We start from the raw sequence: 22,970 nt of genomic DNA on the forward strand, positions 1-22,970 counted from the left end.
GGGCCAGGCTAAGGATACAGAAACTGGGCTACACCAGTGACTGTAAAGCTTCTTTCCCAGAGAAGGCTGGAGAATATTCGCTTACAGTGGCCAAAGTGGTTTTTTATCTACTTCCAGCTTTTTCACTCTGAGTATTGTGGGAACAATTATGAAGACAGGTCAAGAACAAATATGGCAGCCCTGGGACACAGTTTGATACAGCACACCAGGGCAGCCATGATACCTATGGCTAAGGCAAACAACACACAGGAAGACAGTGGTCTCTGGCACACAGAGCCAACCATATCTATCAGTGGAGGGAGGTACTCTGGTTGCTAGCTCAGCTAGTTTGTAAGCTGACATGAGAGCTACGACTCCAATCCACAGGGAAGAAACATGAAATAAGGTATTGACTCCCTAAATGTTAGCCACTATGTCCCTAGGGACCCAGCCACAGCTCTGTACTCTATTTACAGAATCCTAAGGACAGAGGTAGCAGTACTAACTGGTAGCTCATCTCCAAGACCACACCGGTGTCAGGGATAGAGCTCAAAGATGATTCTCAAGACACACACTGTCCAGCCTCCAAAAATAGGTTAGATGCTCTGCAGGAGGTAATCCCATTTACTCCTTCTGTCACTGTTATGCCTGCCTCCTACCAATCTCTGACTGACTAAAAAAGCAAAGGTGAGGACTTCTATGGAAGAGATGCCAATAAGTCAGCCCTCATTTTTGGGGGGCAATGTGTTTTAAACGTATTTCTGATTTCTGCAAGAAGGAAGAACACACACAAAATTCTACTCACCTTCCAAATAGGACTCTGAGAAATTATACTGAAATCTTCCTCTATACAATGATCTTTGAAATGCTTAAATGAACTGACAATACAAATACGACTTTGAGAAGATAAAAGCAAGAAATGTTAATCTACTAAAAAAACTGACCAAGTGACCCGCCCACTAGACATACAGCCAATAAAATGGCAGCTCATTGGAACACAGAAGGATTACCTCTAGAAAGCAAATCACACTTGAATTACTTCAACCATCACAACAAAATGTGTTCTGTTGTGGTACATCACAAAGCCCTGCCTAATGACTTGGTGCCTTTTAGCTGCAACTTCAGTAACACTGCTAATACTGGAAGAATAGCAGTATAGGCTGGCACAAAACTGGTGCCCTCTAGTTACTGTAAGTGATGTTGCCACCTTATTGCAATTTTTAGGGGTAGAAGGACTGCTTGACAGTGGGTGAAAAGGTGATAAAATGCTCAGCTGGGTAACTATTTTATCTTATTTTAGGTCATATGTATGGATATTTTGTCTACATGTATGTCGGTATACCACGTGTGTGCTCGATACTACTCTTGGAGGCCAGAAGGTGGTATCAGATTCCTTAGAACTGGAATTACATAAGGCTGTGAGCTGCACGGGGAATCAAACTCAGGTCCTCTGGAAGAGCAGCCAGCAGACTCAATCACTGACCATCTCTCCAGTCCCCTGGTTGGCTACCTCTTAAAAAAATTTTTTTTTTCTTTCAAGACAGGGTTTCTCTGTATAGCCCTGGCTGTCCTGGAACTCACTCTGTAGACCAGGCTGGCCTAGAACTCAGAAATCCACCAGCCTCTGCCTCCCAAGTGCTGGGATTAAAGGCGTGTGCCACCACCACCCGGCCTCTTTAACATTTTTTAAAAATTGTAATTAATAAATTCATGGTAGGGGAGAAAGGTCTAGCTTGGTCTAGAATTCACTAAGTGGATCAGGCTAGCTTCAAATGCATAGTGACCTGCAATTAAAGGTGTGCACACGATCCTAGCTGGCCTTAATAAAACAAAAACAAAAACAACAAAAAAAGAGACATTCTCTTATGTAGCCCTGGCTTTTCTAGAACTTGGTCCATAGACCAGGATGTCCTTGAACTTAAGAGATCCGCCTGCTTCCACATCGCAAGTGCTGGGATTAAAGGTGTGTACTGCCACAATAATTTTAATTTTTGGAAGCATGGGCTTCATGTAGCTCAGGTAGGCTTCGAATTCCATGTGTAGCCATGATGACTGTAAACATCTGGTCCTTTTATTCTTACCTCCTAAGTGCTAGGACTAGGATTCTATGTGTGTTTATCATACCTGATTAATAAAATGATGGGAATCAAAACTAGAGCACTGTTCATGTTAAGTAAACTCTACCAACTGTGTTACCTCCCTACCTCTTGTAATGGCATTTTTTTTAAAGACTTTTTTTGGGGGGGTGGGTTATGTGCTAGGATAAATGCAAGGCTTGTATATACTAGTCATGTGCTCTACCAAAAAGCTGAAGACTCAGCCTTACCCAGCTGTTTTGTTTTATGATTTGCCTCACCACCTTTTCCTAGGACCCAGAAGAAGCTCTACCCATTTAGCACTTTGCCATTGATTGGGAAGTCAAAAAAGTCAAGCTTATCAAGTCTGTGCCTTGAAAGTGTGCAACTTTGCTTTTATGTAAGTAGTTAGTTACACATTGTTTGTGATAGTAAATGATGAAAAACAAACTAACTGGCAGTCTGTCAGGCTACCCATTCAGATATTTGGTTAAACGTAAAAAGCAGAAAAAGCACTTGTGTAATATGCTACTAGCTCCACAAAGGAATATACAACTTCTGGATCCTACATAGGATTTCTGGGCTGGTACAACCCAAGAATGTAGTCTACTTGAGCTGGCGTGTAGGAACACACCTTTACTCCCAGCAACTGAGAGGCAATGGCAGGCAGATCGTGAGTTCTAGGAGAGTTAGGGCTGCACAGTGAGATCCCATCTCAAAAACAAAAAACCCTATTCAAATCACAAAAATTAAAATCCACAAAAACAAGACAAAACAAAACAAACAAAAAAAGAAACTAGTAATCCAGGTGGTGGTGGCAGCACATACCTTTAATCCCAGTGCTCAGGAGGCAGAGGCAGGTGGATCTCTGTGAGTTCTAGGACAGCCAAAGCTACACAGAGAAACCATCTCATTAAGCCAATGCCTCCTTCCCCCCAAAACAAATTAGTTTACCTGAATGTTTGAAGGACAAGAACAAAAAATGGAATTGCTTTATTCTTTTCAGAGTCATTAAAAAAAAAAATTAACATCTCTATCTCCACCCTGAGTCCAAAACCCAATATTAAAGGCCTTTATGTAAATTCACCACTCCAGCACCTCAGCAGGTGCAGCTCTAGACTTTGTGGCTTAGAGGCCTGATGTAGTGGGAAACTCTGGCTGTTGCTGTGAATACATTTGACATGGCCCACAGCATGTTCCTACAAACTCTTCAGATGGAACACAGACCTGCCACTAAGCCATTCTCAGATTACTCCACTTAAATAAAAAGTTCTATACTTTGGAGCTGCTTTCTCCTTAAGTGAAAAACCATGACAACCTCATACATGTGTCTCACCCACTGCTTCCGTATAAGGACCTGGGCTGGAGCTTTGAAATGGAAGCGCACAATAGAGGTAGATGGGCATAGCCTATAAAAAGACAGGGGCAGAAGGCCCATGTCAGATTACATGGGTCCCCTTCTCCATCTGGATGTATGAATAGTTCTTAGAAAACCATTTTTATAGTTGCCTTAAAACAAAAAGCCAACCAACCAACCAACCAACCAACCAACCAACCAAACAAACAAACAAAATCACTGAAAGTGGCTAAAGATGAAGGTTCAATTTTAAGCTAATCAGAAATGAAGGCACTGGGAAATAGATAGATACATACTCATACAAAGGCAATATGGAAATGTCTAGTTCATTTCAAGCTAAGTTTACTTTTAGACATCAACAAAGCCAAGCGTGGTTGTGCACTCCTGTAATACCAGCACTAAAGAAGTGAAGGAGAGAGGAACAGGAGTTCTAATCCAGTATGAAATCCTGTTTCAAAACTACCACCACCACAACAAAACAAAATACCACCACCACCACTACCACCAAAAGGAAACAGCAAAGACTTGCAATTAAGATAGACTTAGAAAACTTTGTTTCTAGATCTTGGTGTCCTGGTTAGTTTTTATTGTCAACTTGATTCAACCAAACATGGATTAGATCCTTTTCCTGAGAAGGGGGAGAACCCAGACCAGATGGCTTACAGTCATGTCCATGGAGAAATGTCTTGATTGTTCATATGGGAGGGCACAGCCCACTCCGAGCAGTGCCACCACTGGGAAGCTGGTCTTAGACCGTGTAAGAAAACTGGCTGAACATAAGCACAAGCTGGTAAGCAGCACTGCTCCATGGCTCCTGCCTGACTGAGGCATAAGATTGGAAGAACCCTTACCCCGAAACTGCTTTTGGTTGTGGTGTTGATCAGAGCAACAGAAAAGTAACTAGGATACTTGGTGACATCATCAAGTGCTAGATGAGGCTTTCCAGCAGTGCTGCCTACCCCAAGCAATAGTTAACACTCCTCGATGGGCCAGTTTCTATACTTCTATTCCATGACACCTGCTCATTGTGGCACTGTTATCAGCCATGGAGGAGTCACTATGTGGACATGAGCTGTTCCTGTTATTGGGAAGGAGACTCTAATGCATGCTCTACGTGATAGCTATCATGCAGCCCTGGCACAGGGAAAGGTTGTGCTAGTCAAATATTCAGAATACTGGACCTCATCACTCACTTATCTTAACCCTCTAACTATTATTAAATGGTATCAGATGTAGAGAAAGTGGACTAGTCAATATCAGGTGAAAAGATAAAGGCATGCTTACACAGTCTCAACCCAGTATGCTCTTCATCACCAACCACAGACTTGTCTAGGAGAGTCACCTTTAGCACAGACTCAAGACACCTTATACCAGCCAGGCCTAACTACTCTTAACCACTGGGCATGACTCCAGCTTCTGATATAGTATTTTTGAACTGGTGGCTCTGAGTACCTGCAAACTAAATGAACACTTTCTCATTTTGCTATTTTCAGCTAACAATTTAACCAAAAATTTTTAACTGTGTGAGTGTATGTGTGAGCAAACACACAAAGACCATGATCCTAGTGTAGAGGTTAGAGAACAACTGGAGGAAGGCAGTTGTGTGTGCTCTGAGGACTGAGCTCAAATTATGAGACAAGGTAAGCAAGCACCTGTGCCTGCATCTCGTCAGACTCCATTTACTAACATTTTTTATTTTTTAAAATAGGTACTTATTTGTGTTTGCAAGCGCATGTGTGTGTGTGTGCATGCTGTATGTTGGTATAAGATCCTTTGGAACTGCAATTTAAGTTAATTATGAGCTACTTCCCATGGATGCTGGGAACCAACTATAGTCTGCCAGGGGAGCAGTAATTCCTATAAACCATGGAGACATCTTTCTAACATCTGATCAAAATTTTAAACCCTGAGCCTAGTCTCTTTAATGACAGACTTGTCTGAGGTGGACTCTCCCACAATTATTCTTCATGTTTAACTGTGGTCATATGGTAAAGTTAACAGAGCCATGATGAAGTTATTTGTCCCCCTCTGGATTTTAAAATAAGTGTGGAAAGTTGTGTCTTGGAGAGCTGACTTCATCTTATTAAGTCCTGTCCTCAAGACAGGCCTGATGAGGCAGGTTTGGCCCTCTATTCCTAACTGTGGCAATCCAACATAATCTGTTAGATGTTTTGGTAAAAAAGAAAAGGAAAAGCTAGACGTCTAAAACTTTAAGACCATTTACACACACACACACACACACACACACACAGATGCTTAAATATTTTCTTTCTTTCTTTCTTTCTTTCTTTCTTTCTTTCTTTCTTTCTTTCTTTCTTTTTTTGGTTTTTTTGAGACAGGGTTTCTCTGTGTAGACCAGGCTGGCCTCGAACTCAGAAATCCGCCTGCCTCTACCTCCCAAGTGCTGGGATTAAAAGCTTGTGCCACCACACCTGGCAAATATTTTCTTTTTTATTTATAGGCATATGTGTGTGCCATGTGAGGTAACGTGTAGCATGTGCATACAGGCATTCTTGGAAGCCAGACGGTTACCTGATTGAGTGCTGGGAACCAAATCCAGGTCCTCGGCAAGAGCAAGTAAGTAGTAAGTGTTCCTAACTGCTGAACCATCTTTCCAGAACCACCATATACTAATATCTTACTCTAGAAGCTATGCATTATACTCTGTAACAAAGATCCTTGCTAATATAAAAAACAATTACATGTACATTTTCCATTAATTCATGTGTCAATCCCCACTGGGTTTCTCTGTGTAGCCTTGGCTATCCTAGAACTTGCTATATAGTCCAGGCTGGCCTCAAACTCATAGAGATTTGCCTGCCTCTGCCTCCCAAGTGCTTGTTCTAAAGCGTCAGTATTAAAGGACCCATCACTGCCACAGATATATTTACCTTTAAGAAACTGGTTCTTATCTCTAAAAAAACTCAGTTATCCTTTGTCTCTAACAACTCTAAAGTGACTACTTCACACAGGAGTCACTGTGCTGCTCTTGAACAGTTATATAACATTTTAATTGAGGTGCCCCTTGCAGAACTCTTGAAGGCTACTAGCCAGTTCCTAACTCTTGGCCACGCTTTCAGGCTTTACTTTCTCACAGTAATGAGTCCTACTCTTCTGTCTGATGCGTCCCTTCTCTGGATCTTGACTTGCTCTACCTGGTCTTATGGGAAACCTAACACTAAAGAGCACACTGTATTCTAGTACAAAGGAAGAAAAATGTATCCTTTCATGTTAGAACTAATGCTGCTTTTCCTCTCAAAGTATTCTTACAAGAGGACAGCGGCTTAGGAAAGTGAAATGGCTTGCTTAGATCAGAGAGCAGGTAGAACCAGTTATCTAACACTTGTCAGGCAGACAACACATCCAAAGCTATTTCCCCAAGTATTCTGCTGCCACCAGCTAATCTGGAGAACTTACCTCTAAAGATTGTCCACTGACCCTAAGTGAACCAGCCTTAACACTGTGCACCCAAGAAGCAGTCCTCCGTGACAGCACTGCTGCAAGTTCTTATCATGTGCTTGTTACCCGCCCCAACCAACTAACCAACTAACCAACCAACCAACCAACCAACCAACCAAAGCAAACATCTGAGTCCCATAGTGGGTCTCATCTGGGAAGTACTGGGCACTGAATGTTAAACATTTACCATACCATCAAGTTTCACCATGAGCCCTTTAAAAATGTTTTTATGTGGAACTCCATCAAAGGGGCTAAGACACTTAAAGTCATTTATGGGTACTAGCTGCCCTGTAGTCACTTGCTGTGTACTCAAGAGAGCTTATTTTCCAGAAATCACATCATCACCACCAGCAGCAGGTGTTCAGTACATGCCATTTATCACTAGGTGTTCAGTTTATGTAATTCCAATTTCCTATGTCTTATTTCTAGTATTTTGTGTATAGAGGGAAACCATTTTATCCTTCTAGAATTTTAGCATTTAAAAAAATAATCCAGCTGGGCGGTGGTGGCACACACCTTTAATCCTAGCACTTGGGAGGCAGAGGCAGGCGGATTTCCAAATTCGAGACCAGCATGGTCTACAGAGTGAGTACTAGGACAGCAGGGGCTACGGAGAGAAACCCTGTCTCGAAAAACCAAAAAAAAAAAAAAAGGCTTTCAGACCTCAAATAAAATGAATGAGTTCCTATAGTTCTTTCTCTAGCCACCGTTAGAGTGTGGCCAATAAGAGTGCCTGTTACTCCCTACTATGCCAGGCAAGGAGCCTCTTTTTTTTCCCCCATGGGACCAAGCCTAATAGGATCCATATTAACAATTTTGTTCCCAATCATTCAAACTCTATTCATGCTTTGGAACTGGATTTCCATCTTGTCTTCCATCAGCTTCTCTAGACCTGTTGTTCTCCATTGACTTTGCCCTCTTTTGTACACAATCCCAGCCGAACTATTAAATCTTGTTCCCTTACTGAGATTCCCAAAGGTGAGGACCCATATTCACTGTCCTAAGAATCCCTTCAGCATTTAGCACTGAGGAATGGAGACTCATATGCAATACAACCAACACCTGTTTTTCTTACCAGGACAGTCTTCTTCAAGTAGTCTACAGCAATACCACCCACCCACCCTTCCTTCCTTCCTTCCTTCCTTCCTTCCTTCCTTCCTTCCTTCCTTCCTTCCTTCCGTGAGTGAGGGTAGTGGTGGTAACGGGAATTGAACCCAAGGTTTCACACATGCTAGACAAGGGCTCTATCACTGAGTTATAGTCCAGTCTCAATCATGACACTGAACAACACTCCCTCTTCACAGGCTCTGCTCTCACTATTTAGGGTAGTCTTCCTTGAAATACTGCCACCACAAAGCTGGTAAGCTGGCTTATGAAAAGAAAATGGGGGCAGGGTATATCTGCATTGTGAAGGTCAACACACTATGTAAACTGAAACCTAGAAGAGCACTCTGACACATAAACTCCTCCTGAATGTGTGAAACAATTTGTAAGGGACTTTTTAGGAGAAAAAAAACACACACTTTTTTTTTTTGAACTTAAAGTAACATTTTTCTTTAAACAATATTAAGTACAGAAACAACTGCTTAAAGAAACCAAGTTACCTAGCCAGGATCAGGCAATCATCCTATATTGAGAAGAAAGCTAAACAAATCACTGTGAGTTCAATTCCATACACATTCTTCCTTCAGTATAACTTTTTAAAGTTTACTTTCTGTAAAGTCAAATTCTCAAAGTAATGATCCTAGATTCTTCCAGTTCAGCACACACTGGGAAATAACTCTGTAACTGCAACAACACAGTAAGTCATTTTGCTTCACAAATGAGAACAAGATTACACAAGTACTTTTACCAAATAACAAACACCTTAGCTTTCAATGTACCCCAGACTACACACATGGTCATTAAAACCAAATCAGCTGGGCATATAGCTCAGTGGCCAATGGCTTGTCTAAAATGGGCAAAGCTCTGGGTTCTATCCCCAAGGTCACAGAACATTTTTAAAAATTGACTGGGGGTGGGGGGAGAGAAAACATGAGCGCATGTGACATAAACAGGAACTGTTGATAAAGCAAAGGTATAAGAAACTAACCCCAGTGTGGCGACCATATGTAGAGTTATAAACTCTGGTTCTTACCTGGAGAAAATTATCACTGGCCTCAAAATACTTTTTGCTAGATAAGAACACATTTTATTTAAGCATAAAGCCAGAATGAGGTACCACTTTTCACATACTGCAGTAAGCCTCAGAATACTCATAAAGCAGCTTAGACTCAGGGGAACACCCAAAAGCAACATGGAACTCACTGATCTTCTGTTCCAAAAAACTTCACAAAGAAGCATTTCTTTCCTCGTGGTTTCTTTAAGTCCTTGGGTGGATTAACAATCTGAAGGAGAGAAAAAGTAAAGGTGTGAGGGGAACCAGAAGTCTACTGGGAAAATAACTCCCCATGGCACCAATGAGGCTGGAAAGCCAAAGGTCTGAAAAGGGACAATGTCCAAAAGCAAACTAAGGCTCTACATTTGTCCCATATATGGGACTTTGCTATTGTGATATGAAGAAATATTCTTTAAATTCTCCATAGCCAACAGGTAGTATACTGTTCCACAGATAGTTCTTACTGCAATGGCTCATGGTTTAGAAACAGTTAAAACTAACAGCAACATTACCCCTCTATGTGATGTGATTAATGAAGAGACAGAAAACTTTTTTTTTTTTTCCCAAGACAGGGTTTCTCTGTGTAGCCCTGGCTGTCCTGGAACTCACTCTATAGACCAGGCTGGCCTCGAACTCAGAAATCCACCTGCCTCTGCCTCCCAAGTGCTGGGATTAAAAGAGTGTGCCACCACTGCCTGGCTGAAAACATTCTTTAAAATACTTTTGGTGTGGGTAGCAAGAGTTAAGACAGGAAAATAAAGTAGTGAAAATGAAGGCCCACCAAGGCCCAGGAAATACTATACTGCTAAGTCTTCAGACATCTCCTGGATCCCTAGCAAGACTAAAAAAAATAGAACATTTGGAAAGCTATGATGGACCACCTCTTGAAAAATCTGGAATGCCATCTTCTGCAGAGAGGCACTGGAGCAGCACATATGGTAACAGGGAAAGATTTAAACTTAGTTGGGACAAAAATACTCTAGCTTTTCACTAACCTACATTTAGACTTCCCTCTTCCTGGAGAATCTGTCTCTTCTTCTTTAGTTTTTAGCATGCTACATTTTGATTTCAATTGATTTCCAAGATTAAAAAAAAACATCAAATTTCACAAGCCATCTGACTGAAGTGATTATCTCATATTACACTCTGGTTTATTAAATAACTTTCAAAACCGACTGATAACTGGAGGCAAAAACACTACATTTTATTAGAATGAGCTCATTTAAAGTCAGTGTTAGAGAATGGAGGAAACTTAGTTATTCCCACTCCCTTAGCTTCAGCTGCCTTCTTTTAAAAGCAGCAACGCACTCACCTTTCCCGGCCAGGGAGGATACCGGCCCAGTTTCCCCCTAGAGAAAATAATAAAAACAGTCAGAACTTGCCCTGGAAAAGCCAGTCCATCTCCTTCAGCCCACTCAACAAGCAATTTATGCTCCTAACTCTAGGCTGGCACTCTCAAGGGCCAGAACAAACCAGAGTTCTTAATGGGTCTTCCACAGCTTGGGCTCAGGGCCCTCACACATGATATATTGAACTGTATACATATGTGCCTGAGATCTGTGCACTCTTCCCCTGAGAAGGAATATAGAAAAACCAAACCACTGCGAGTCACTGGTCGGGTACCTCCCAGAGACAGTGTTGGAAACTTCTCTCTGTAAACACAGACTTCCCTAAGACTGGTTTAATTCACCCCCCTGATCGGCTTTCCTCTGACAAACAATCATGGAAACCTTCCTCTAGGTCGGGAAACTACGCAGTTCCAAGGAGACAATGGTCACTCTTGGTTTTGGCTGTTGTGGGGGACACAAGGAACAGAACGAGAGGCACTGGCCATCGCCTAGCTATCATTTGCAAAGGAGAAGTCCCCCTCCCCTAGGTTTCTTCCTGGGGCAGCGCCGGGCAGTTGGATTTCGCCACCTCGAGCCCACGTCCGTCCCAACTGAAGGCTGGTATGGACGGCTCTGTTTCTAGCAAGGTATCCTCGCCTGCTTTGAGAGGAGCTCCGGAGAGACCCTGGGACTCCACGCCGCGCCAGAGTTCTCTGCAATGGCAGCTGGAGCCCGGGCTCTAGAGCCGTAACCCTCCCCTGGGATAGCCTCGGGGTTCAGAGCAGGGACCGCCGCGGCTCCTTTCGGCCTCGGTCCCCGGGGGACCGGACAGCCTCTTCCGCTCCGGCGTCGTTCACGCCGCGGCGGCACCTCCTCTTGCCCACTCTCCGCCATCCGGAACGCATAATAAAACTACTCCTGGGCCAGCTGCCAACCCTGCGACCAGGAAAAGCAGCTTCGCGCCGTCTTTCGTTCAGCGCTAGTCGCCAGGACTCACCACACCAAGTCGCCGAGCCGCAGACTCACAGCCGCCATCTTACCACCCAACCACCGCCGCCGCACGGGCAGCCGGGAACTTCAGGTCGCCGCGGCACCGCCCATTGGAGTTGGCTTGACCACGTGACTCGTGCTTGCTGTCATCCGCCGAGCGGATGCGCTGACGTCACCGCGCCGCGGTCGTTCATTGGGCGGCTCGGAGGCACGTGACACGGGCGCCGCGCTCTCAGCGCGTCGAAGCTCGGAGACTCCAAGCTCCTGCTCCCCCCGCCCCCCAACCTCCGGCTCGTGACAACGAAGCATCCGCTGTCCAAAGCCGCGGCGGCGGAGGCGGCGCGGCCGGACGAGCGCGCAAGGGAGCCGACTGTGCTTCCCGCTCGCTTCCGGGACCCTCGACGCGTTTCCAGTCTTTCTCGCTGTTTCCGTTACGGCCGTTAGGCAGGCGCGGGCTCCGGGCCGTTCCCGAGCCCGAGGTGCCGGGCGGATGGGTGTTGGGGTCCGGGTGCTGCCCTGACTGACCCTGGCGCGGCCTGGAAGCCAGTCTCGGTCCCAGCCCTGGGCAGAAGGGGCGCCGGCTGCCCGCGAGCCCGCGCTCGGGGCGGGAGCTCCCGACTGCTGAGGAGCGCCCAGCTCGACCGTCGGCTTCCGGAGCGGCGTCCCCGCCAAGCGTCTTCGGCGTCGCGCGACTTGTTTTCTTGGACGTGGACTTGGCACGTCTCGGCTCCCCCCGCTGGCTGACAAGAGAAAGCGGCAGTTTGCCGAGAGGCTTCCTGCGCGCGGGCTGGGGACCCGGCCATGGGCCGCGGCGCGGGCCCTCCGCGCGCCCGCCTGCAGCGCTCGGGAGCGGGCCGCTGAGCCGCGCCGCAGCCCGGGGGTCCCGGGCCGGCATGAGGACCACCGCAGGGGGACGTCTGCGGCCCGCGTCGGCTCTAGGGACAACGGTGAGCGCCGCGGTCCGGTCCAGCCTCCCGCGTTAGCCTTCGTAAGTAAGTGTGACACTTTGCAAGAAGTTTTGACAGCTGGAAGACGGATGACAGCGTAGTGGGAACTGGGACCTGCCGAGGGGCAGGGCGGCTGCCCTGACTTCCGCAGACCGAGTTGAAGCCAGACTTTCAGCAAGAAAGTCTCACTCCCCAGAAAAGACAGCCGGGAGTCTCTGTCAGAGGGGGACGTAACTTACAGCTGTACTTTCTTAAGTCAACGCCAGCTCGGAAGGTGCTGAGAAGGTGACGGGTTCACGTCCCTCTCCCCAAAGCAGTGTCCTTGCAGAGGCTTTCATTGTCAATTGCTCTTGGGAGATGGTGGGGTGGAGAAGCTGGGTGGTCACTGTGGGGATTGACCCCAGCTTGTTTTTTCTTTGGAAGAAGTACCACAGATTAGTTGCAAGGACTGTCATTTACACTATGTGTTAATTTAGACACAAATTGACCATTTAAAGTGTATTTAAGATTTCATAAAATTTAACAAATGTTCTTAATTTAGAAATTAGAGTTTCCAAGGAATTAAGGAGTATTGTAACAACTTGTCTTTAAATGTAAATCTTTACAACCAGATTTAGAAGCAATCAAATTTAAGTCAGGAATAGAACAAAGGATACATTGTCTGATGTCCTGGAAATACTAGTTAATGAAATAAGACAGGAAACAAAAATAAATGTAAAAAAAATGTCATTTCTGTAGATAATAAAACTTTGCCTTTTATAATAAAAAGAAAAGCCATTAAATAGGGAAAGGAATTAGTGAAAAATTAGCATACACACTTTCTGTCTTATTGGTAGTCAGTTCAAAAGTAAAATGGTTAAAAAGAATGTATTTATGATAACAAAAACATGAAACAGCCCCTAGGAATACCTGGAAATAGACTTTTGCATAATATGCTATTTTGTTTTGTTTTGTTTTTCAAGACAGAATTTCTCTGTGTAGCTCTGACTGTCTTGGAGCTCCGTGTGGATCAGGCTGGCTTGTATCTGAGTGCTGGGATTAAAGATCTGTCCACCACCAACAACCTATAATCCCATAATCTTTTTAAAGAGAAGAACTTTTCTTGTGTGGCATACTAATATTCAACTCATTCCAAGTATTTAAAACCTATTCTGTGCTTTTTTTTTTCTTTTTGTATTTTATTTGGAGACAATTTCATGCAATCCAAGCTGACCTCCAACTCTTTGTATGTCCAAGAGTGACTTTAAACTTAAGATCCTCTTGCCTCTACCTCCACAGTGCTTCTATTACAGGTGTATATTAACATTCCTATTTTAATTTAATCACAGTGGACAAGGAAAGCACTTGCTGAGCCCCAGTCCATTCTTTGCTGATTAAAAAAACCCAAAAAACAAAACCAAAAACTTTTTTAAAAAGATTTTATTTATTTTATGTATATCAGTACACTGTAGTTGTCAGGGCTGGAGAGATGGCTCAGTGGTTAGGAGCACTGACTGCTCTTCCGAAGGTCCTGAGTTCACATCCCAGCAACCACATGGTGGCTCAAAGCCACCCTTAATGAAATCTGACGCCCTCTTGTGGTGTGATTGAAGACAGCTACAGTGTACTTGGATATTAATAAATCTTTAAAAAAAAAATAAGAAACCAACAAAAACAAAACAAAAACAAAACAACCCTCCCCAAAAACCCACTGTAGTTGTCTTCAGACACACCAGAAGAGGGCATCAGATCCCATTACAGATGGTTTCGAGCCACCGTGTGGTTGCCGGGAATTGAACTCAGGACCTCAGGAAGAAGAGTCAGTGCTCTTAACCACTGAGCCGTTTCTCCAGTCCCCATTCTTAGCTATTTTTAAAACTTGTAAATTATCTTTAGTGTTTTATTTACAAATTTACGAACTTATAAGACAAGGTTCTGTAAGATGGCCCACCAGGTAAGGGAGTCTGCCTCTGAGCCTGAAGACCTATGTTCAATCTCTGGAACCCACATAATGAAATGAAGGAATCAACTCCTGTAAGTTTGCACACACGCACACACACACCCACATGAATGCTTATGAAAATAAAAATTATTTGCCAGTAATTTTGGTGGTGCACGCCTTTAATCCCAGCACTTGGGAGGCAGAGGCAGGCGGATTTCTGTGAGTTTGAGGCCAGCCTGGTCTACAGAGTGAGTTCCAGGACAGACAGCAGGGCTACACAGAGAAACCCTGTCTCGAAAAACCAAAAAAAAAAAAAAAAAAAAAAAAAAAAAAAAAAAAAATTACTTAAACTTGAACAAAGCTTAGAGAGAGCACCAGGTTACACAGATTAAATTTTCTTAAACAATCAACTCTTTTAGATCAAGTTAATTAAATTCTCTAACATTTTAAACTGTATTTAGTTTTTTCTTAATTCTCAGATACTTCTTTCTTGGTTTGTTTGTTTCTTCTGAGACAGGATTGTTTTCCTGTATATCCCTGGCTGTTCTGGAACTCTGTACAGACCAGGCTGGCCTCAAACTCATGGAGACCTACCTGCCTCTGCCTCCCAAGTGCTGCATGCTGTACCATCTCCCAACTACTTCGTATTTCTAAAGAGGTAAACTTGTAAACCTTATATATAGTAAGCTCTTTCCAAGATCATAAACAACTCATAAATTAATTGTATAAATACAGTTTATGTTCTTTTATGGACTTTACAACTTACATTTTCTTAAGCATATGGGATTAAATGTGTAAGTTTAACATGGACTTTAACATATATTATTGTCTTAAATGTTTCAAATGCCCTAGTCCATGAACATGATCATAAAACTTCACCAAAATCTGACTTCTAAGAGTGAGTAGGTAGACTGACTTTATCCTTCAGTCCTATCTCCTTGTTGGCTCTGGCTTGCACAGACTTTTGCAGCTGACAGGATTTTTTGTTACTGGTTGTGTGGTTTGGAGTTGTGTTTTCTAAAAGCATGGACTGAAATGAAGGTACATTTTAAATTCTGACTAGACAAAAGGACACTTGGCTATGGTTGCCAATTCCTTCATCCAATTGAGTGACTTACTGATCCATTTCTTACAGTCAGACTGTGCTCCTCTCTTAGTGGGAGCCTGTATGGGAGCCTTTACTTCTCAGTTGAGGTGCTCTCACAGCTGGGCCGGTCCCAGCACTGCTCTGAGGCCCTTGAAGCTTCCTGTAGATACTTTGTAGAGCATCCTAGTGTGTGTTGGTAAACTCTGCACTGAGCATCTAGTTTACTAGTTATGTCTTTGCTGTCCAATTAGACTGACTTTCAAGACAGGGTTTCTTTATGTAGTCCTGGCTACAGGATTCCTGCCTCTACCCTCTGAGTGCTGGGATTAAAAGTGTGCGCCATCACCGCTTTGCTGGAATGACTTTTTTTAAAACTCATTTGTATATTTTTAACTCCCTTATAAGGTCTTGCATCACTTTTTTATGATAATAACAAAATGAATGGATATTGAATATATTCTAGTATATCTACATATATATGGGAATAGACAAATCATCCTGAATTTATATTTATGATCAGTTTTTGCAAAGTACAGTCAAATTTTGGAGGGGACTTGCAAAAATTATTCTAAAATTGATGTGAAATAGGTTAAAATCCAATCACTATTTTTAAAAAGATAATAAAGACAAACTTTTAATTCAGGATACTAAAAATAAGAGTTTTCAAGACCATTCACTACTGGATAAACAATCTCTCAAGTACTTGATTAATGTAACACAGCTTGTAGACGTGGACCATACTTATATGAGGTCTGCTTTGTAATTGGTACTGGGAAAAACCAAGTTATAGCCTGTTCTCACAGCATAGAACCCAGTAAGTTCACCATGGATTAGATTTAAAAGTGAAAACTTTTTATTTTTTTATTTTTATTTTTTTCTAGACAGTTTCTCTGTATAGCCCTGGTTATCCTGGAACTCACTCTGTAGACCAGGCTGGCCGTAGTGAAAACTTTAACAGACTGACTGGGTGATTTCTTCCATGTGATTTGTTTATAAAGTATAAAGAGCTTTCTAGGCACAAAAGAAATAAGTCACATGCAACAAAACCCAAGTTTTGACTGCATTAATACATAGGCTTTTGACTTGAATTATATGGTGTAAGATGATTTCTAAAATAGGAAAAATTTGTATTTAAAACTATTTGCTTAAAGGAGTTAAAGCAATTATAATTTACCAGTGGATTCTTTTGACAATGAAATTGTAAAAAACTGAATAACTGACAAGGAAATGCCTGTTTTTGTTATTTTGAAAATGTTTTATCTTTGTTATTTTGATTTGACTGGGCCCTTCTTTTCAATGTTAACAGAAACCATGCAGTGACACCTGCTAAGACTTGTTGGTAGCCATGTCGGAGCCCCACAGGGTCCAGTTCACCTCTCTCCCAGGTTCTTTAAATCCTGCATTTTTGAAGAAGTCCAGGAAAGAGGAAGTTGGAGGAACAGAACAGCATCAAGACTGTGAGCCAGCTGCAGCAGCTGTTCGGATTACACTCACTCTCTTTGAACCAGATCACAAACGCTGTCCAGAGTTCTTCTACCCAGAGCTGGTGAAGAACATCCGAGGGAAAGGGAAAGGCCTTCATCCTGGAGACAAGGTACACTCTTGTTACTTTGCAGACCGGACATGGAGCTACCCATATGTTCACATGGACATTTCTATCAGGGAAATGAGGCTAGCGAGGCCTGAGCTGCCCCAAGTTTATTTCACTCACCTAGAGCAAGCACTGGGTGAGAATGAAGAAAATTCTTTTAGGAATCCTTCTGACTTATGCTAGAGAAAAATATATGGCATATTCAAGGCTAGTTTGTATTATGGCTAACTATATAAATTTAAAAAGCAGCACCTTTTTGTGCTAATGTTTGTATGTGGTTCATATAAGATCTTTTTTTTTGATGGTTATTGCAGTGTTTCATACTTTTCCTTTGCCCACTCTGATAGACGGACAGACAGGAAGACACCCATACTGCTCATCATTGCTGAACAGCAGTGTCTTGTGTAGTTTCTCATTTTGGATGTGTAGAAATCTGCTTCTGCTCGTTTACTTGCTTTCTTCCTATGCCAAAATTGGCTTTGTGAGCTTCAAGCTGTTTGAAAATCAGTTTGGTTTCTTCAAATGATTTTTAACTTTGAATTTTAATGTCTTCTTTTTCTTTTCTTTCCTTTTTAAATTTTTAAACATTTATTTATTACGGAGAGAGAGAGAGAGAGAGAGAGAGAGAGAGAGAGAGAGAGAGCACAAGCGAGAGAGAGCACAAGCGAGAGAGAGGGCTCAAACGTGTAGCTTGTGGGAGTCAGAACTCTCCTTCCATCATGTAGGACCTGGGAATGGAACTCAGGGTATCAGGCCTGAGAGCAAGTGCCAAAAATCTCATGCTACCCAGGCTTACCTCTCATCAACCTTGATGTATTTTTTTTCTTGGCATACTTGTTTTCCTTTTCTAGTATGGAACTTTCAAACATGCATATTTTCAAATCTATGCATATAGATTACCAAGTATGAGTAATATCTGTTATCTATCTTTCAACTGTTACAGTATTGGCCAGCCATTAACTTTTTAAAGAAGTATGTGTGTTTTTATATATTTTTGAGATAGTGTCTTTCTCTGTGATAAATGTAGAAATCCAAAACAAGTTGGGGAGGAGGAAAGGGTTATTTCAGCTTACAGCCTACTACAGTCTATCATGAAGGGAAGTTAAGGCAAGAACAAAAGCAGGAGCTAAGAAAAAGTGTTGCTTATTAGCTTGGTTCTTTTCACTTGCTTAGTTACCTACTTGTACAACCCAGGACCACTTGCCAGGGGTCTCACTACCCAGAGTGGGGCATTCCCACATCAATCATACCAAGAAAATGTTCCCACAGACTTGCCTACGGGCCAGTCTGAAGGTTGCATTTTTTCTGTTGAGGTCCCTCTTCTAAGATGACTCTAGCTTGTGTCAAGCTGGAAAACAAAACAAAACAAACAGAAAAACCAAGTAGCACACAGTCTTACTGCGTATGTAGCCCAGGCTGACCTTGCACTTAGGAGTCCTGTGGCAGACTCCTAAATGCTGGGTTTACATATTTACACCACTATATCCAACTAAAAATATCTAAACAAGTTTTTTAGTTGTATCATACATAAATTTTAAAAAGTACGTAGTGATAAAATTTGTGGATTTTTCATAAACTTAGCATAACCATGCAACCTGTACATGGCTCATAAAATACAACATTTACTGGAATACTAGAAACATTTCTACTTTCCTCAAACACTGTCTGCTTTCCTCACAGAGAACTGCTATCAATCAAGACCAGTTTTATATTTCTTTGTGCTTATATGTACATAGCATCATATATTTTGAACAGGAGTTAGATGAGCATTTAAGCATTTACTGTACATTAGTATATTGGTACACTTGAAAGAGAAGGTAAGTAGGACCACACTTGTAGCAGTTTGGTCTCTAGTGGCTTTTAGTAGAACAAGGATGAGCCAGCACCTGGCTCACAGAAGGGTGGAATGAGATAATATTGGTAAGTTTCTAGCATAATGTCTCTGTGCCAAGTACTCACCCATCCTGATTGATTTGGGGAATGTATGGAAAAAAGCATGTTTAGTTAGAAGGATTCCTCATTTTTCTTGAATAAAAATGTATAGGGTTATGTTTTGTTATATTTGAGGCAGGGTCTCATGTACTGGCCTCTTAATTACCATATAGCAATATGCTCTTGAATTCCTGATCCTGCCTCCACCCCCTCCTGCCTCCCAGTGCTGAGATAAAGGTATATGTCACCACTTGACTTAAAATTTGTTTTCTTTATCTTTTAGATTTTATGAGTGTCTTTTTCTATATGTATTTATGTTCACTGCATATGTGTCTGGTACCTATAGAAACTAGGTATTAGATCACCTGGAACTGGAGGTACAGATGATGGTGAGCCATCATGTGGGTACTAGGAATTGTACTCAGTTTCTTGCAAGAGTAGCCAACATTGTCAACTACTGAGCTCTCTCTCCTGCTGTATTTACTTTTTTGTGTATTAGTGTTTTGTCTGTATGTGTCTGTAGCACATGTGTTACCTGTAGAAGCCAGAAGAGGGAGTTGGAGCCTCTGGAGTTACAGAAGGTTTGAGCTGCTCTATGGGTGCTAAAAAGGGAGCTCCTGGTCCTCAGCATGTAACTGCTGAGCTGTCTCTTCAGCCCAAACTGTGTTGTCTTGATTGATAAAGGCAGAATGAAATCAATGCTTCTATACCAAGAGTCATCATGTTGTATAAGGGCCAGTAAACAGAATGAAAACAATAAAATCTGTTCACAACTCCTAGTACAGATAGTGTTCTCTTTCTCAAGAGAGAGAGATAGTAGGAGTTGGTTAATGTATTTATTTATGGGCTCATACTAAATGGATAAAACAATTGAAATTAGAACCCCAGTGCTCTGACTTAACCTTGTTGTTTTATTTTTGGCAGCTGGGGAAGAGAAGTTCCATATTACTTTCAATATTACAGAAAAATGTATGGAATGTACACAGAAAAGTTTAGATCAAGTTTCAAGGGAATCACTCCTTTTCAGTTTTACAAATTCTGACTGGGTCTGTCTTGTAATGTTAAGAGTACAGTCATATGTGAGGTCCTAGGCACCTACTCCCAGTATAATCTGATAAATTTGGGTATTAATTCATTTAACACACATTATTTACAATGGGAAGTGCTGCTGCACAGGGAGGACCATATAAAAATGGGAAAGACTTTACCTGCCTCATAGGAATTTACAGTCTTAAGGTATTTTAAAAGAATTCAGGAGCACAGGTAGCAGAAGTTACAATATGTTGAAGTTTAAACCTCAGAGGGCCTTGGCTGAGCTCAGTAATGGCCAGAATGCTGTGTTTGGACAGACCTGAGTCTTTGGCTCTGAGTAGTAATTGAAACGATATGTTGGCTTGGCTTTGAGGAGTTCATGATAAATTGGGTGGTGCTCAAAAATGGCTTTTTTGTTTGTTTGTTTTTTTGAGTCAGGGTTTCCTATGTAATAGTAGTGGACCAGACTGGCCTTGAACTCACAGAGATCTACGTGCCTCTGCCTCCCAAGTGCTAAAATTAAAGGTGTAACCACTGCCCATCCAAAAATGGAATTTCTAAAGGTTATTTTAGCCATTTAAGTTCATTGTAGAAATAGAAGGTACAAATAAACAACACATTTTTTTTGTTTTGTTTTGTTTTTTTGTTTTTTTGGTTTTTTTTTGTTTTTCAAGGCAGGATTTCTCTGTGTTGTCCTGGCTGTCCTGGTACTCACTCTGTAGACCAGGCTGGCCTCGAACTCAGAAATCCACCTGCCTCTGCCTCCCAAGTGCTGGGATTAAAGGCGTGCGCTACCACCACCTGGCAGCACATGTTTTTTTAAAAAGCCCATGTAAGTTTAGAGGGATGGCTTAGTAGTTAAGAGCACTGCTCTTTTATAGGATCTAGGCTCCATCTCCGGCACCCATACTGTGGCTCACATCCATGTGTAACTCTAGTTCCAGGGGATCTGATGTCTTCTTCTGACCTCTTTGGGCACCATGCATGCACATACTGCACATATAAACATGCAGGTAAAAACATACTTATATAAAAACCCACTTATTTATTATCATAAATGGCTGTCAAATCTTGTACTACATTTTGTGGGGTTTTAAACTTTTTTTTATTTAAATATATATTACTTCATGAATTTGCATGTCATCTTTGCAACAGGGGTCTTGCTGGTCTTCTTTGTATCATTCCAGTTTTAATAGATATGCTGCCAAAGAGAGCACAATTTTTACCTTTAAAAACTTTATTTAATGTATGTGGGTATTTGGCTTGCATGTGTGTCTATGTACCATGTGCCTACAGTATTATCAGACCAGAAGAAGGTCTCAGATTTCCTGAAACTGGAGTTGGACATGGCTTTGAGCTGCCATGTGGATGCTGGGAATTGAATCCAAGTCTTTCAAAAAGAAGTTGGTATTCTTAAGCCCTGAGCTATCATTTTTAACCTTTTTGAAGTTTGACTATTCTAGAAGTTTCTTGAAGCCTATGGACCTTTCTTAAAATGTTTTCAAGTATCTACAATAAGTATTACAGAAAGAATCAACTGTACTGAACACAGTTCTGTGGACCTTGAGTATCTTTAGTAAAGACCCTTTGCTCTGTTTGAAGCCCCAGTTTTAGGCCATTATAGATATTTGATCAGGTTTTCTTGAATTGTATTCTCCCTCTGCTTTCTCTCTTTAATGTATGGTTTTAGGGTTGATCATGCAAGGTCTATAATACTAAACTAGGCCCTTAACCCCTTTTTACTTTGTCTTTTTTTTTTTAAAGATTTATTTACTTTTATTTATATGAGTACACTGTAGCTGTCTTCAGATACACCAGAAGAGTACATAGGATCCCATTACAGATGCTTGTGAGCCACCATGTGGTCGCTGGGAATTGAACTCAGGACCTCTGGAAGAGTTGTTAGTGCTCTTAAACATTGAACCATCTCTCTAGCCCCCCACCCCCCTTTTTTTTTCCATTTTAAGACAAGTTCTTGATGCATTGTCTAGGCTAGCTTTGACCTCACTCTGTAGTCAAGGCTGGCTTTGAAATTGAGATCATTGAGCCTTGGCCTTTCTAGTAGCTAGGATTACAGTAAATTGATACACTAAGTGAAATTCTGTTTTTTAAACAGTAAAACATGGTATTCTATCTTGCTATTTCTGAATAATAGTTTTTATTACATAGTTTGTAAGTGTTGGGTAGTCATTGAAGGTTATTTAACCAAGACTATGGCTTTTTGTATGTGTGTGTTTTATTTTTTGTGGAATGATCTCTTTCCAGAAAAAAGAGGTCTTGGATCCTTTCAATGATGAAGAAAAAGAAAGGCATAAGGTGGAGGCCCTTGCACGGAAATTTGAAGAAAAATATGTAAGATTTCTGTGTTGGGAAAGACAATAACCTCATTAGTGAGAACAGTCTCCAGGCATTTTCATGTTCATTTAGTGGATAGTCAGAAGTGATCTGGAAGTAGATGTGGTATTCAGAGGAAACAGAATGCAGCTATTAAACCAATGCATTAAGGTACAGAACTCTTTATGTGGCAGGAGCAATGTGTGAGTTAAATGGGTAAATAAGTAAGGCCTTAGAGGATCTGTTTTGTTACAGAGCAGAAGAATCTTATTTATTTTGTTCTTCTTTCTTAGGCCATTTATGCATATTAAATCTGTCCTATTTCAAAGGTCTTTTGGGGAGGTGTTAGAGTATGTATGTGTGTGTGTGTGAGAGAGAAGAGAGACACAGAGACAGGTTGAGGGGTAGTATGTGTTTTCATTGCTTTACAACTTAATCACTAGCTCAAGGCAACATTTAATTGTACTTACCAAAAAGCATGTGATATCTTGCTTTTAAATTTCAGGGTGGAAAGAAACGTAGGAAAGATCGAATACAGGATTTGATTGATATGGGGTATGGCTATGATGAGTCGGATTCTTTCATTGATAACTCTGAGGCGGTGAGTACCTAGTGATATGATAGTGTCTGATACTGACAATGGGGAAATGGGGTTGTGGCATCTCAGTGTGTTTGTTCTCTTTGCACACGCAGCACTGAGCTTAAGAGGAAGAGACCTCCTGAACCCAGAACTTGTTTTTCTATTTGAAAACCTTGTCTTTCCTTTTTTCTTTTTTATTT

General features: G+C 41.8%; 2 protein-coding genes and 1 non-coding gene across 14 annotated transcripts in view; 1 reads left to right on the forward strand and 2 right to left on the reverse strand.

Annotated features, from left to right (window-relative positions):
• The window catches only part of Glyr1 (glyoxylate reductase 1 homolog), a 36,141-nt gene extending 24,639 nt beyond the window's left edge, over positions 1-11,502 (reverse strand). For 3 of the 4 annotated variants that reach the window (XM_031361590.1, XM_031361581.1, XM_031361562.1), the window contains exons 1-3: positions 11,354-11,502; positions 10,341-10,377; positions 9,178-9,257 (exon numbers count right to left, since the gene is read on the reverse strand). In XM_031361590.1, coding sequence (XP_031217450.1) covers positions 9,178-9,257; positions 10,341-10,377; positions 11,354-11,391 — 155 coding nt within the window. In that variant the 5' untranslated portion in view covers positions 11,392-11,502. The remainder of the gene's footprint in view (positions 1-9,177; positions 9,258-10,340; positions 10,378-11,353) is intronic. The other variant, XM_031361572.1, reaches the window with a different exon arrangement.
• Positions 11,503-11,609: 107 nt separating this feature from the next.
• Ubn1 (ubinuclein 1) overlaps positions 11,610-22,970 on the forward strand; it is a 36,486-nt gene continuing 25,125 nt past the window's right edge. For 3 of the 9 annotated variants that reach the window (XM_031361494.1, XM_031361531.1, XM_031361540.1), the window contains exons 1-4: positions 12,103-12,338; positions 16,608-16,895; positions 22,122-22,208; positions 22,696-22,791. In XM_031361494.1, coding sequence (XP_031217354.1) covers positions 16,647-16,895; positions 22,122-22,208; positions 22,696-22,791 — 432 coding nt within the window. In that variant the 5' untranslated portion in view covers positions 12,103-12,338; positions 16,608-16,646. The other 6 variants (XM_031361548.1, XM_031361503.1, XM_031361518.1 and 3 more) reach the window with 6 other exon arrangements.
• LOC116086658 lies at positions 20,966-21,073 on the reverse strand. The gene has a single exon (XR_004117037.1). It is a non-coding gene; the product is annotated as a U6 spliceosomal RNA (small nuclear RNA).

The sequence above is a fragment of the Mastomys coucha genome, unplaced genomic scaffold, assembly GCF_008632895.1.
Source record: "Mastomys coucha isolate ucsf_1 unplaced genomic scaffold, UCSF_Mcou_1 pScaffold12, whole genome shotgun sequence".
In the NCBI taxonomy this organism is placed as follows: Eukaryota; Metazoa; Chordata; class Mammalia; order Rodentia; family Muridae; genus Mastomys; species Mastomys coucha.